The 16,085-nt window shown below is 42.8% G+C and overlaps 1 protein-coding gene across 3 annotated transcripts in view; it reads right to left on the bottom strand.

Annotated features, from left to right (window-relative positions):
* CKAP5 (cytoskeleton associated protein 5) overlaps positions 1 to 16,085 on the bottom strand; it is a gene marked incomplete at both ends in the record, with an annotated part of 62,356 nt that overhangs the window by 8,111 nt on the left and 38,160 nt on the right. For all 3 annotated transcript variants that reach the window (XM_084243349.1, XM_084243350.1, XM_084243351.1), the window contains 7 exons: positions 2,551 to 2,671; positions 2,869 to 3,042; positions 4,230 to 4,402; positions 5,153 to 5,346; positions 5,786 to 5,921; positions 6,154 to 6,357; positions 7,005 to 7,154. In XM_084243349.1, the coding sequence (XP_084099475.1) occupies positions 2,551 to 2,671; positions 2,869 to 3,042; positions 4,230 to 4,402; positions 5,153 to 5,346; positions 5,786 to 5,921; positions 6,154 to 6,357; positions 7,005 to 7,154 (1,152 nt within the window). The remainder of the gene's footprint in view (positions 1 to 2,550; positions 2,672 to 2,868; positions 3,043 to 4,229; positions 4,403 to 5,152; positions 5,347 to 5,785; positions 5,922 to 6,153; positions 6,358 to 7,004; positions 7,155 to 16,085) is intronic.

Here is a 16,085-nt window from a genome sequence, read left to right as displayed (position 1 = left end):
TTTTAAAGATTTATTTTTTATTTATACAATAGCTGGGGTACAGGCCAGAGGCGTGGGAGGGTGAGAGGATTCACCAGAGACAGAATGGGGAGCATAACAGGTAGACTGGCCAAAAGCACTGCTGAGGGGAACAGTGGGTGCAACAGGAGAGGTCTGCCCTGCCATGTGGCAATTTCCCTGGCTGGCTGGGAATCGAACCCGCACTGCAGAGGCTGCAGATAGCTTCACAGCACTGTGCTCAACCCGCTGCGCCACCAGGAAGGCCTAGTTCTATTTTTATTTATTGATTTTTTTAAAACTCCGTTTTTTAAAGTTTGATTTATTTATACAAGCACTGGGGTTCAGGCCAGAGGGGTGGGAGGGTGAGCGTATCTACCAGACAGAGCAGGGAGCAGAACAGGCAGAAGGACCGAAATACACTGCTGAGGGGAGCAGCGGGAGAGACAGGAGAGGTCTGCTGAGCCATGTGGGTTTCTCCCTGGCCAAGGATTGAACTCCTGCTGCAGTGGCTGCGGATAGCTTCACAGGTTGTGTCTTAACCCCTTGCGCCACCAGGGAAGTCCTATATTGGTATTTTGGCTATACTGCTTTTGCTTAAAAAGCACTAATAATTCATTTTTAATGTATGACAGCACTGTTGTCCCGGCCTCTCTTCCACCTGTATATTTATTACAGTTTTTACTTTCTGCTACTCTGATGGTTTGAAAGTGATACTGTTACTAAAATTTGCACTTCTGTGTGCAGGACATCTTTTTATGTATTTAGAGGTCATCTGGATATCTTCTGTGATATGACTATTCCTCTCCTTTGGTCATTTTTCCATTGGCTTCTCTTTCTCAAGAGTGAATAAGAACTCCACACAAGAACTGGGGCTGTGTGTGTGTGTGAGAGAGAGGATTCACCAGAGGCAGAGTGGGGAACAGAAGAGGAGGAATGACTGAACTACACTGCTGAGGGGAGCAGCGGGCGAGACAGGAGGTCTGCTGTGCCATGGGAGTCACCTCCCTGGCCAGGGATCGAACTCGTGCTGCAGTGGCTGCTGATAGCTTCATAGTGCTGCATCTTAACCCCTCCCACCACCAGGGAGGCCCTACTGTAGGTGTTATTCTTTTATCAGAAACATGGGATGCAAATGTATTCCACAGCTATACTGGTTCCTGTCTCATTCTTATTTATATTTTCGCTCTCTAATAAGGTCAATAAGGGACTTTGGTTATTCAGAAGCCAAGAATCTGGGACTACTTGTCACTGTTTTCAGGTTCTCTCAGTGAAAAGAACAAGGGAGTATATGTATATTATATACCTATATATAATATACGGCCTATAATATACATTTAGACACACTCTCTCTCTCTCTCTCTCTCTCTCTGATACTAAGTTCTACATCTACATATTGTAAACCATGAGTTCATACTGACTGACCTGTTTAATTCTGGCCCAACACCAGAGTTCATTCTGTTTTGCTTTCCTTCCATATTTATAATACCTTCCTCTGACAGTGAGAAATCTGGCTCCTGTTTTTCCTTTTATTTGTTCCATCCCTCTTATGTAACTAATCTCCCATCTTTGCCACCAGCCCCTCTCCATGCATATGCCCACTTCTGCTTGGGCTTTGATTCCCAATTTGAGACTCCGACTTGCCACTGCACCCCCTCCAGCACATGTGGACATCACCCTGGCTGGGTCTGACTACCACACCAGACTGAGAGCTGCACAGACATCCTGTTCATCCTCCTTGGGCGCTGAGACCATCACATTATATCTTGCTAAAGCTCCCCACTCCCATGCCATGAAATGGATGCCTACCTTACTCTACCTACCTACTGGCTTTAGGACTGGACCAGTAGGAAGAGAAGGGGAAGAAAATGATTTTTAAAAAACAAGTGACTTCTTTCTCTTTGCTTAAAAACCTCAAATGGTACCCCTAACACTTAAAATTCAAACCACTGACCTTGGGGTTTTTAATGCTCTACACGATCTGGTCTCTAACTCTCAAATCTTTGTACCAATCTCTCCCTTGCCCACAATGTCCCAGGCACATGGGCCTTGTGCTGTTTCCTAGAATGGGCTCATTTCCTACCCTAGAGCCTTTGTAGGTCTGCCTACCAATTTGAGTAACTATTCAGTTCCTCTCTCCCATAATCCCACTCGAGCTATATTTACATAGTAGTTATTAATACCTGATATCTTCTCATTCACTTATTTCTCTCTACCCAGCAAACTCTAAATGAATTCCAGGAAATTTGGTCCCTGCTTACTCCCTGCTATTATCTCTGGCCTCTGGTGAATCCATGCAATTATAAAAAAGCCAGGCTCTTTAGAGCTATGTCTTACGAGGCAAATGATGACTGTGACTTACCCTTGTACACTTTGTCAGTCAGGACAGTGCTCAGTGCTGCCTGGCATCCTGAATCCTAGGACCTGTATGCAGCCCATCACCATCACTTCAGCAGCCTCTGTCTCCACTGATGGAACTACATCGGTGGATGGAACTACACTGGTGGATGGAATCACCGATGGAACTACAATCCTGAGGAGCACCCCCATTACCTGTGTCAGCGCTTGGATGCTTGTGTTGATGTCACCACTGGCTACTTGGGAGATAATGAAATTGATTGTGGATGCTGTGTTGCTGTGCATATCATCAAAGTGTGGAGAAACAGCCCGGATCCTAGATCACATAGTAAAGGAGAAAATTCAGTCTTTATCACAAACACCCAGCAGTAGGAGTCATGCAGTTCTCCACTAGATCTAGGCCTAACTGCTGTCAGTTAGACCGGAAACATTCTGAAGAGTTCTAACTGCACAGCACACTCCTTCCACATATGCACTCTGATGGTCATACACCGCTTATAGAGGTTCACTCACTTGGGTTCAGGAATAAGGACTGGCTCAAAAATGTCATCCAGTTTGTGCTGAACAAGTTCTGGCATTTCACACCGCACTGTGCCGTTGTCATTCTCAATCTCATCAAGATCCAGCTGGAATTCTCTGCGAACCATTTGGGCTGCTTCAGGATGCCCACTCATGCTTCGGGCTTGACTAGGGGAAGCAAAAAGAGGCTCTTGAACTAGGAGAGACTTCGTAACCAAAGGGCAAGAGGAGCACTGCCAACTGCCCCCAAGCTTTAAGACAGATGTACAACTTCTGGTTTCAGCCCCCCTGAGAGATTTAAATCCTTGCATCTAAGCAAGTGCCTTCAACGGGCAACAGCACTGGTTCATGAAACACTGGTACCTGAGCGAGCAGATAACTCTAACTTGTGTCTACAGTACCTGCCAAGTGATAAGTATTCTCTCTAGTTTATTAAAGAGACAATAAACTTTGTGCTGCCACTCTAGACAGGGCAGAAAATTACTTAATAAAGCAAACTTACATTGACTCAAAGCTCACTACTTCTGGTCCAAATTTTAAGAAAAATCTTGACTGGCTAGCTCTTTTCCATTAAATTAACCAGTGTTTACTTTTTTTTTTTTTAAATCATAAGCATCATTCCATGCAATATACGGTACATTTTATACTTTGAGGGACAGTCAGTCACCTCTATATAGGAATAGTCACTCTTGACAGACCAAGGAAAGCACTGCACCCAATTACTTTAAAAGTTTCCAAATCCAAATTGGTTACAATTATATTCATGATACAACCCAAAACAGAGCTGTGTTGCTCAAAAGGCAGTATTTTGAGTTCCTAAGTCAATTTGGGCTGCATGCCTTTTACTTAGCCTTATCTGAAAAACAGGAAATCCAAATATAACACAGGGAAGAAGGTGAACCAGTATTTTAGCCATGTGACACTGAACTGCCATTTCTGCTAGCCAGTGGACTCTTGTGAAGGTTTGATTCGTAGCATGGACACCATCTACCCTGGTTATAAACTGAAACAGTCACCCTCCAGAGGGGATGAATCCGAGTCAGAAGTTAGAAAGATATAAGAGCCCTGCTAATGAGAAATTAGCAGGCAGTACTTACATCCTATAAGTGCGATACATAATTCTGTCCACGGAAAAGCAGTGAAAGAAGGCACAAGACTATTTAGAAGTGGCTTTGAGACAAAGACAAAGACAATGAAGACTGAAGGATTAAACACCTGGTTACAAGACATTTACCCAGACACTTTGTCATGCATGATAATGGCTACAGGAACTCAAGACGTTACAGGATAAGCTCTGAGCACCCAAGGCAAAGTCCAAAAAAAATGCTTTCAGATAACTATCTCCATCTACATACTTGAGTTTGGAAGACATGTCTTCAGCCAGGCCCTTGCGAAGCATGTTGGTGTTGGAGTTTACGCTCTGTGCGCGCTGAGGTTTCTCTTCCACCTGTTTTATTGGTGCAGCAGAAGGCCTCTTTGCTGATCTCTTAATCCTCTCCTCCAGCATGCTCATATCCTTTTCAGAAAGCTGTAAAAAGAGGCCACATTTAATTTATTAGCATGCCCGGCTACAGAAAAAAAATTTAAACATTAAAGGAAGCTTTCCCAGTTCTGCTATGTTGCCGCTAACTAGCTGTGTGACTATGGGCAAGAAGGTTCACTTTTGTTCATCTGTCAAGTCCCCCTCTGTTTGATCTCCTTCACCAGCCTGCAGCAACAATTAATCACACGAATACAATCAAAGTATTCAAGCACACTCTAAATATGTGTGCTACTAAGAGGTAACTGAAGTAAAGAACTGAGCAGCCCTAATGTGACTGATTCTCATAATGTGAGAAGCAGAAACTGAGATCTCATGTGCCTGCACAATCTGGCTCATGGCTGTAGCTCAAGACTCTCTTGACCTGACTGGAACCAGTATTGCTCATATACAAGTAAGTACTTGTTCACTAAAACTAAAACGTATTAAAACTCACAGAGTACATTGTCAGGCAGAATTTAAATCCTAGACTAGCTCAGATTTCTTGATTCAAAAATAGCTCATTTCTAAAGCAAATTGATGGATAGAATGCTCAGTAAAGAAAATCTGATTTCCAGTAAAACACAGAATGTCATACACCCTCAAGGGTTTATCTGGATTCTATGACACACTGATGGGTTGAGTTTAACAAAAAGTAGTAAAAATTTAGCTTGAGCGGAGTGGGAAGAAACCCGAAACCTTCACAATCCTGCAGTTCTTTTTACAATATGCTGACACTGCTCAAGGAAAGTCACTTACGTTTCCAATCAGCTTGAACACCTGATCGCCATGCACATTGTACACCGTGACGATGGTGTTGAGGGCGGCGTTGCGTACAGCGTTGTCACGGTCTCCTATATGAATTGCTATCTCCTTTAAGGCTTTTCCTGGGGTTGGCTGGCAAACATTCATGCCATAAGATTCAACCAGACAACCCAACTCTTCCAGGCACTCTGATGGGGGAAAAATGCTGGGTCAATGAGACTCAACACACATTTGGTATAGAGAATTATCTTCACTAGATACATTTCCCTGGGTACACAAGAAGAACTCAAAAGGCTTGTTCTGATTCTGTCTAGATTTTTTCCTAGTTTACTATCTTCTTACAAAGCATACAATGAAACAATGATATTAAAACAAGCGCTCTTGGAAGAGTAGGATGCCTGTGAGTCAGATGGCCCCTGTGCACTTGATTTTGTCACCAGGGTGGTACTGAGTGATGCCTGTATCACCTGATACTGTGGCTCCACCAGTGTGCAACTCATCACTCTCACAGTCCAAATGAGAAAGTTTGAATCAACCACATAGACACTGTAGACATTTCCTCATTCATACAGACACTTTCTTTTAGAGGTCACTGCTGCAGAGACTCAGTTTAAATTGTTGCTTCACCTGCTCTCTGCTTGGAGTTTTTGGATTTGGTTCCTTCCATGATGAAGGGGAACATCTTGCTGGCTGGGTAGACAAGGCACATCCGGTTCAGGATGGCACGGACATCTTTACGAATGACATCCTTTGGTTCTCCAACCTAGCCAACAGGAAAATAATGAAGAGTAAGGCATTTTCTGAATAGCAACCCCTTCCCCTCCCTCTTCTCTCCCCACTCCATGTTATCACTACATCTTGAAAGAAAAGGGGCATGGGACTGAGCAGGGGGAGGTATCATCCTATAATAAATCAAAGAGGAGAGGAACAAAAGTGTAAGAACTAAGGTCAGCTGGAAATTTAAGCAGCCTTCCAGGATACGAATACCACATTACCTTGAGGATGAGATAGGGGATGAAGGAAGAGGCTTCATTTTCAGTGAGATGATACTCTTCCTCACTTAGCAGGGTGAAGAGCAATTTTAAATATTCGAGAGCTTTCATTAGAACACTTGTGTTGGTGTCAAAGAACCGCAGGGTAAGCCACTTTAAGATAAGATCCAGGCAACCAATGACACCCTCTTTTTCACTCTCCAAATGCTTAAAACAAAACAAGAAAAATCGACAAATGACTATGAAAATTTAAGTTCTATTAGGCAACTACTTTTTGAATTTTACTAGTGTCATAAAGAAAATGAGATTTTTTTAAATAATTTTATTTATTTATTTTTTTCTTTTTCTTTTTATAGAGGCATGTTTTATTTATTTATTTGTTTGTTTGTTCGTTTGTTTTGTTTATACATGCACTGGGTACAGTCAGAAGCGCGGGAGAGTGAGAGAATTCACCAGAGCCAGAGCGGGGAGCAGAGCAGGCAGAAGGACCGAAGTACACTGCTGAGGGGAGCAGCGGGCGGCAGGAGAGGTCTGCGCACCATGTGGGACCCTCCTCCGGTGGCCGGGGAGCAGCCGGGAATCGAACCGGCGCTGCAGAGGCTGCGGGCAGCTTCGCAACCCAGCGCTCAACCGCTGCGCCACCGGGGAGGCCCCAAGAAAATGAGATTTTTAAACCTTCATTTAAGACCTGAAAGTATAGATACACAGTCTTGATTCTGTAATAGCAAAATTGCTCTGAAAAAAGAGAATTGGTGTATTCCAGTTCCTTCTCAAGTCATGCAAACTTCTAATTATTTCATTGGCTCAGCAATTTCACTTGCCTGAGATATATACATATTCTATTGCAAACTTACATCAACCATGACAGCAAGGGCTTTGTTATGATGCTGAAAGTCAGAGTGAAACATCTCATCTTGTAACCATTTTGCCACACAGCTAGACATCTGGGTTTTTAGTTGCTCAATGTATTCATCCCGTGGAGTAGTAAAATTCCATTTCAGCACCTGAAAAATGCCAGTTTGAAAAGGGGCTGTAAAGTGTTCAACTGAAATGAGGTAGAGAACTCTATTTCAAGCAGTGGCAGGAATTAATTTCATAGGCTATTTTAAAATTAAAGGTTAATTTGTAATTAAATATGAATGCAAAATGTACTCTCAAGCTATAACTCCAAAAATCTAGGAACAGCAATTCTTACTAGAAAAACCAATGCTAGTTTATTGTATAACATGGTGGGCACTGTTGGTACACTTCTAATAAAGGAAGAATTTAAAATGTACATACCATTCTGGGAATTTAAAGTAAATTTACTCACATACGTGCATAGAAACTACATTCTGAGATGCTTATGGCAATACAGTTCATAATGGTGAAAGACCAGAAGCAACTTAAATGATCAACATACAGTGGGTTGGGATGAGAAAGGTACACATACATAATGTAAAAATAAAAAGAATGAATGGGAGGGGGCGGAGCAACATGGCGGCGAGGAGACTCTGCGAGTAAGATCTCCCATTAAAAAAAGTTAATAGGGAGGAAAAGCGGCAGGTCCCAGTGAGAACTGGGACACGGAAGATAAACGGACTACTCCAGCAAACTGCCCGAAGAAGAAAGTTGCCATAAAAGAGGACGAGAAGGGAGGGAAGCGCAGAACCCTGCTCCCCTCCCCCGCCCACAAAGTCGGCACTCTCCGACCGGCAGAAAGGAGGGAAACAACAAACCAAAACGGCCAACAAGAAAAACGGACGCAGCAAGTGGGACTGTGAGTGGAAAGGAACTATTGCAGCCACCACACCCCGTGAATGGGAGAGGCGAACCCTGCAGGATCCGCCGCGGAGGTGAGCTCCAGGCGCCATTAAAGAGAGCCACGCCCCCCAGGAGGAGACCAGCACCAGCACACAGCCCCGGCCGCCCGGTAAGGTTGCGTGCGGAAAGCGGCGCGGATCCGGACCAGATCGCAGCTGCCCAGGTCCCCGCGCCTGCGACCTAGGCTTGCGGGGAGAGGGCAGAGGCCCTCCCTGAGTGAGCAGGAACAAGGCGCCCAGGCAGGGGAGCGGGATTCAAAAGGCGCCATTCCCGCGCCACTGATCTGGGCTACAGCCCGCGTCCTGGAACTGAGGGCTTTGGAACTGAGACCCGGGGCACGAAATTAGGGGGAGACGGCGGAGGCCCTCCCTGAGTGAGCAGGAACAAGGCGCCCAGGCAAGGGAGCTGGATTCAAAAGGCGCCATTCCCGCGCCACTGATCTGGGCTACAGCCCGCGTCCTGGAACTGAGGGCTTTGGAACTGAGACCCGGGGCACGAAATTAGGGGGAGACGGCGGAGGCCCTCCCTGAGTGAGCAGGAACAAGGCGCCCAGGCAAGGGAGCTGGATTCAAAAGGCGCCATTCCCGCGCCACTGATCTGGGCTACAGCCCGCGTCCTGGAACTGAGGGCTTTGGAACTGAGACCCGGGCACGAAATTAGGGGGAGACTGCGGAGGCCCTCCCTGAGTGAGCAGGAACAAGGCGCCCAGGCAAGGGAGCTGGATTCAAAAGGCGCCATTCCCGCGCCACTGATCTGGGCTACAGCCTGCGTCCTGGAACTGAGGGCTTTGGAACTGAGACCCGGGGCACGAAATTAGGGGAAGACTGCGGAGGCCCTCCCTGAGTGAGCAGGAACAAGGCGCCCAGGCAAGGGAGCTGGACTCAAAAGGCGCCATTCCCGCGCCACTGATCTGGGCTACAGCCCGCATCCTGGAACTGAGGGCTTTGGAACTGAGACCCGGGCACGAAATTAGGGGGAGACGGCGGAGGCCCATCCTGAGTGAGCAGGAACAAGGCGCCCAGGCAGGGGAGCAGGATTCAAAAGGCGCCATTCCCGCCCCACTGATCTGGGCTACAGCCCGCGTCCTGGAACTGAGGGCTTTGGAACAGAGACCCGGGGCACGAAATTAGGGGCGTGGGTTCCCCACGACGGTGGGGCACAAGGCAGACACAGCACCCCAAAGCCGTTGAGGTGTACCCTACCATCCCCGCTCTGCTCCCTGTCCCACGGGGTGGAAAAACAGCTCCCCAAGGGCTCTAGGAGAGATCTCTGGCACCACCTAGCGACTTGAAGCCAGCAGAGGCTCCTGAAGGAGCTAGTGGCCAGCTGGGGAGTTTGCCCACACCGGGCCCCTTCCGAACAAGTAGTCTGAGCCCACAGGGAGAGCGAGCACCCACAGCCGGGGCAGACCAGATGCGCAGAAGAGTGTGCCTGAGACCAGACACGCAGGGAGTGTGTCCCACATCACCATTTTAGAACAGGGACATTTCTTCAGTAAAGACTACCTGCAGAAGGCTTCCTCAGGAGCCAGAGGTGAGCGGGGGAAGTTCGCCCACGCCAGACCCCCTCTGGCCTGCAGTCCAAGCCCAGAGGGGAGCAGGAACCCACCGCCGGGGCAGACCAGGCGCACAGGGGAGTGTGTCCCCACATCGGCATTTTAGAACAGGGACCTTTCTCCAGTAAAGACTGCTTGAAACTGACAGATGACTCCTGGAAGAACCAGAGGGGAACAGAGAAGCCCACCCAAGATGCCGGCCAGTCCCAACTACACAGTGTCCCAACGCATACGGCAAATTAGAAAACAGACAGTAGGGAAGAGAAGAACCACACGCAACCTAGCAACTCTCCAGAGAAAAAGCACACCACAAAAAGAAAGCCAGCCCCCAGATTGCAAAGACAATAACTTGGAAGAATTTCTGAGCCTTCCAGAAAGAGAATTTAAAATTGCCGTGATTAAAAAACTAACAGAAGTCATAAAGGAAAACAATGATAAGGGAAAAATAATCAACGATCAGAAGAATGCAATTGAGTCCCTAGAGAGGGAAAACAATGGTCAGAAGAAAGAAATTGAGTCCCTAAAGAGGGAAGTAAAAGAAATGCAGGAGATCAAAGAATTAATGGAAGAACTAAAGAATTCTGGGAAAAGCAATGAAAGCAGAATAGATGAAATGGAAGAACGAATAAGTAATCTTGAAGACATAGAAATAAAAAGAACCAAAACAGAAAAGGAAAGAGAAGTACGAAGGAAAAAGAACGAAGAAAGACTTCGGGAACTATCTGACTCCATGAGGAAAGGAAATATAAGAGTTATAGGAATACCAGAAGGAGAGGAGAGAGATGTAGGAACCGAGAAAATATTCAAAGAGATAATTGAAGAGAACTTCCCAAATGTGAAGAAGGAGCTGAAAATTGATATACAAGAAGCAAGAAGAACACCAAACTTCCACGACGAAAGGAAAAATACAGCAAGACACATAATAGTAAAGCTCCCAAGAATCCAGGACAAGGAAAAAATAATGAAGCTGGCAAGAGGGAAGAAACAGATAACATTCAAAGGAAAACCAATCAGGCTGACATCAGACTTCTCCGAAGAAACACTACGGGCAAGGAGAGAGTGGAGGGACATAGTCAACAGACTCCAAGAAAACAGATGCCAACCAAGAATACTCTATCCCGCAAAGCTCTCCTTCCTCTTTGAAGAAAGAATATGGACCTTTCCAGACAAACAGAAACTCCGGAATTTCATTGCAACTAAACCCCCACTCCAAAAAATACTACAAGGAGTCCTAAAGTCAGAACCTCAGAGGGACGAATAACAATGAAAGAAGGCCAAAAAAAAAAGTTATTAAAAGAATAAATAAATAAAATCAAAGGAAAGACAAACACAATGGCAAATACAGATGTTAACATATCAATAATAACTCTGAATGTAAATGGACTAAACTCTTCAATAAAAAGACACAGAGTTGCAGCCTGGATTAAGAAACAAAACCCAAACTTTTGCTGTCTCCAGGAAACACATTTAGCTACAAAAGATAAAAATAGGCTCAAAGTTAAAGGATGGAAAACAATCCTACAAGCAAATGGACCAAAAAAGAAAGCAGGAACAGCTATACTTATATCAGATAAAACAGATTTCAAACTCAAAAAGATAAAAAGAGACCCCAAGGGTCACTACATTATGATCAAGGGGACAATACTTCAAGAAGAAATAACACTCATTAACATATACTCACCAAACGAAGGAGCACCAAAATATATCAGACAACTGTTGTCCTCTCTGAAAACAGACATCAGAGAAAACACATACGTAGTGGGAGACTTCAACACACCACTATCAACAATGGATAGATCAACAAGACAAAAAATAAGTAAAGAAACCAAAGCTCTAAATAAAGACCTAGAGCAATTGGGCTTAACAGACATCTATAGAACACTAAACCCCAAAAAAATGGAGTACACATTTTTCTCAAGCGCACACGGATCATTCTCCAGGATCGATCACATACTGGGGCACAAGACAAACATCAACAGATACACCAAGATTGAAATCATATCAACCATCTTTTCTGACCATGAAGGCATCAAACTAGAAATAAACCATAAAAAGAAGGCAAGGAACTTTCCTACCTCATGGAGATTAAAAACCACACTACTGGAAGACCATTGGACTAATGAGGAGATCAAAGAAGAAATTAAAAAATTTTTTGAATTGAACGACAAGGAGGACACCAATATCCTAAATGTATGGGATGCAGCAAAAGCAGTAATAAGAGGAAAATATATAGCAATAGAAGCTCACATCAAGAAACAAGAAAGAACGCAAAGAAACAACCTAATCTCGAAGCTCAAAGATCTAGAAAAAGAACAACAAAAAAACCCCAAAACCAGTAGAAGAAAAGAAATAATAAAAACCAAAGCAGAAATAAATGAAATTGAAACTAAAAAAACAATCCAAAAGATCAATGAAACCAAGAGCTGGTTCTTTGAAAAAATCAATAAAATAGACAAACCCCTAGCCAGGCTCACAAAGGAAAAAAGGGAGAAAGCACAAATAAACAGGATCATCAATGAAAGAGGAGAAATCACAACGGACACAGCAGAAATCAAAAGAATAATCAGTAACTACTATGAACAGTTATATGGAAACAAGTTCAACAATCTAGAGGAGATGGACAAATTCCTACAACTCTACAATCACCCAAAGCTAGATAAAGAAGAAATAGAACACCTAAACAGACCAATTACAATTAGCGAAATTGAAATGGTAATAAAAAACCTCCCCAAAAACAAAAGCCCAGGACCTGATGGATTTACAAATGAATTCTACCAAACATTCAGAGACGAATTAGTGCCTATCCTTCACAAACTCTTCCAAAAAATTGAGAAGGAAGGGACAATACCAAACACGTTTTATGAAGCCAACATTACACTAATACCAAAACCGAACAAGGACAACACAAAAAAGGAAAACTACAGGCCAATCTCCCTAATGAACACTGATGCAAAAATCCTCAATAAAATTTTAGCTATCAGAATCCAACAATGTATCCATAAGATAATTCACCACGACCAAGTTGGATTCATTCCAGGGGCACAAGGATGGTTTAACATCCGAAAATCAATCAACGTTATCCAACACATCAACAAAAAGAAATATAAAAACCATATGATAATATCAATAGATGCTGAGAAAGCTTTCGACAAAGTGCAACACCCATTCATGATAAAAGCCCTTGAAATTCTTGGGATACAAGGAACATACCTCAACATCATAAAGGCCATCTATGACAAGCCAACAGCCAGTATCATTCTCAATGGTGAAAAGCTGAAAGCAATTCCATTAAGATCTGGAACAAGACAAGGATGTCCACTCTCACCATTGCTTTTCAATATAATACTGGAAGTCCTAGCCAGGGCAATAAGACAAGAGAAAGACATCCAAGGAATCCAAATAGGAAAAGAAGAAGTCAAACTATCACTATTTGCAGACGATATGATATTATACATAGAGAACCCCAAAAACTCCACAGAAAAGCTAATTCAACTCATCAATCAGTTCAGTAAAGTGGCAGGATACAAAATCAACACGCAAAAGTCAGTAGCCTTCCTATACACAAACAATAAATCTGAAGAAGAAGAAATCAAAAAGACCATCCCTTTTGTTATTGAAACAAAAAAAATCAAATATTTGGGAATAAATCTAACAAAAGAGGTAAAGGACCTATACAAAGAAAACTATAAAACACTGTTAAAAGAAATAGAAGAAGACACAAAGAAATGGAGAGACATCCCCTGCTCATGGATTGGAAGAATAAACATTATTAAAATGGCCATCCTTCCAAAAGCAATATACAGATTCAATGCTATTCCAATCAAAATTTCAATGTCATTCTTCAAAGAAATAGAACAATTATTGATGAAATTCATATGGAATCACAAAAAACCCCGAATAGCCAAAGCTCTCCTGAAAAAAAAAGAAGGGAATGGAGGCATCAGACTCCCAGACTTCAAACTATACTACAAAGCCATAATCATCAAAACTGCATGGTATTGGAACAAGAACAGACATACAGACCAATGGAATCGAATAGAAAATCCAGAAATAAACCCACAGATTTATGGTCAACTAATCTTTGACAAAGGAGCAAAGAATATGCATTGGAGCAAAGAAAGTTTGTTCAATAAATGGTGCTGGGAAAACTGGGTCGCTACATGCAAAAGAATGAAGCTTGACCACCACCTCACACCATACACAAAAATCAACTCAAAATGGATTAAAGAACTAGACATAAGACCTGAAACCATAAAATATATAGAAGGAAATATAGGCGAAACACTACGTGATTTGCACATCAAAGACATCTTTACAGACACATCACCCAAAGCAGTGATAGTGAAGGCAAAGATAAACAGCTGGGACTACATCAAATTAAAGAGCTTCTGCACAGCAAAAGAGACAATAACAAAAACAAAGAGAAACCCCACCAACTGGGAGAACATTTTTGCACCCAACACTAATGATAAAGGACTGATCACAAAAATCTGCAAAGAGCTGATGAGACTCAACAACAACAAAGAAAATAATCCAGTCAAAAAATGGGCAGAAGAGCTTAAAAGAAACTTCTCTGAAGAGGAAATGCAAATGGCCAACAGGCATATGAAAAAATGTTCAACATCACTTGTCATCAGGGAAATGCAAATCAAAACTACCATGAGATACCATCTTACACCAGTGAGAATGGCACATGTTAAAAAAACTAGCAACAACAAATGTTGGCGAGGGTGTGGAGAAAAAGGAACTCTTCTGCACTGTTGGTGGGAGTGCAAACTGGTCCAACCACTGTGGAAAGCTGTGTGGAGATTTCTGGACCTACTAAACATAGAGCTTCCATATGATCCAGCAATTCCACTCCTAGGTATTTACCCAAAGGACACAGAAACATCAATTCCAAAGAACACCTGCACCCCTATGTTTATAGCAGCACTGTTTACAATAGCTAAGCTTTGGAAACAACCCAAATGCCCAAAAATAGATGACTGGATCAAGAAGATGTGGTACATATATACCATGGAATATTACTCAGCATTCAAAAAAGATAAACACATGCAATTTGCAGCAACATGGATGGCGCTGGAAGGGATCATGCTCAGCGAAATAAGCCAAAAAGAAAAAGAAAAATACCGGATGGTCTCACTCATAGCAGGAATCTAGAAAACTTAAATAAGGGACCAGGAAAATGAATAACTATAAGATAGTGAAAATCAAAATCAACAAAAAACTATGAACCAGAGACACTTTTAGGGGGGCGGGAGGGGAGGGATTGGGGTCAGAATGGGGGGGCTGCAATTGTATGGGGAATATAACAATAAAATTTATTTAAAAAAAAAAAAAAAAAAAAACCTTAAAAAAAAAAAAAAATCAACTCAAAATGGATTAAAGAACTAGACATAAGACCTGAAACCATAAAATATATAGAAGGAAATATAGGCGAAACACTACGTGATTTGCACATCAAAGACATCTTTACAGACACATCACCCAAAGCAGTGATAGTGAAGGCAAAGATAAACAGCTGGGACTACATCAAATTAAAGAGCTTCTGCACAGCAAAAGAGACAATAACAAAAACAAAGAGAAACCCCACCAACTGGGAGAACATTTTTGCACCCAACACTAATGATAAAGGACTGATCACAAAAATCTGCAAAGAGCTGATGAGACTCAACAACAACAAAGAAAATAATCCAGTCAAAAAATGGGCAGAAGAGCTTAAAAGAAACTTCTCTGAAGAGGAAATGCAAATGGCCAACAGGCATATGAAAAAATGTTCAACATCACTTGTCATCAGGGAAATGCAAATCAAAACTACCATGAGATACCATCTTACACCAGTGAGAATGGCACATGTTAAAAAAACTAGCAACAACAAATGTTGGCGAGGGTGTGGAGAAAAAGGAACTCTTCTGCACTGTTGGTGGGAGTGCAAACTGGTCCAACCACTGTGGAAAGCTGTGTGGAGATTTCTGGACCTACTAAACATAGAGCTTCCATATGATCCAGCAATTCCACTCCTAGGTATTTACCCAAAGGACACAGAAACATCAATTCCAAAGAACACCTGCACCCCTATGTTTATAGCAGCACTGTTTACAATAGCTAAGCTTTGGAAACAACCCAAATGCCCAAAAATAGATGACTGGATCAAGAAGATGTGGTACATATATACCATGGAATATTACTCAGCATTCAAAAAAGATAAACACATGCAATTTGCAGCAACATGGATGGCGCTGGAAGGGATCATGCTCAGCGAAATAAGCCAAAAAGAAAAAGAAAAATACCGGATGGTCTCACTCATAGCAGGAATCTAGAAAACTTAAATAAGGGACCAGGAAAATGAATAACTATAAGATAGTGAAAATCAAAATCAACAAAAAACTATGAACCAGAGACACTTTTAGGGGGGCGGGAGGGGAGGGATTGGGGTCAGAATGGGGGGGCTGCAATTGTATGGGGAATATAACAATAAAATTTATTTAAAAAAAAAAAAAAAAAGAATGAATGCACATATACATGCAGATATGGAATGATTTTTAAGGTATTTCACATACCATTGAAAGAGAAAAGT

The sequence above is a fragment of the Talpa europaea genome, assembly GCF_964194135.1.
Source record: "Talpa europaea genome assembly, chromosome: 1".
In the NCBI taxonomy this organism is placed as follows: domain Eukaryota; kingdom Metazoa; phylum Chordata; class Mammalia; order Eulipotyphla; family Talpidae; genus Talpa; species Talpa europaea.
Note: the sequence above shows the minus strand (reverse complement) of the source record. Positions and strands in the feature narration are given on the sequence as shown.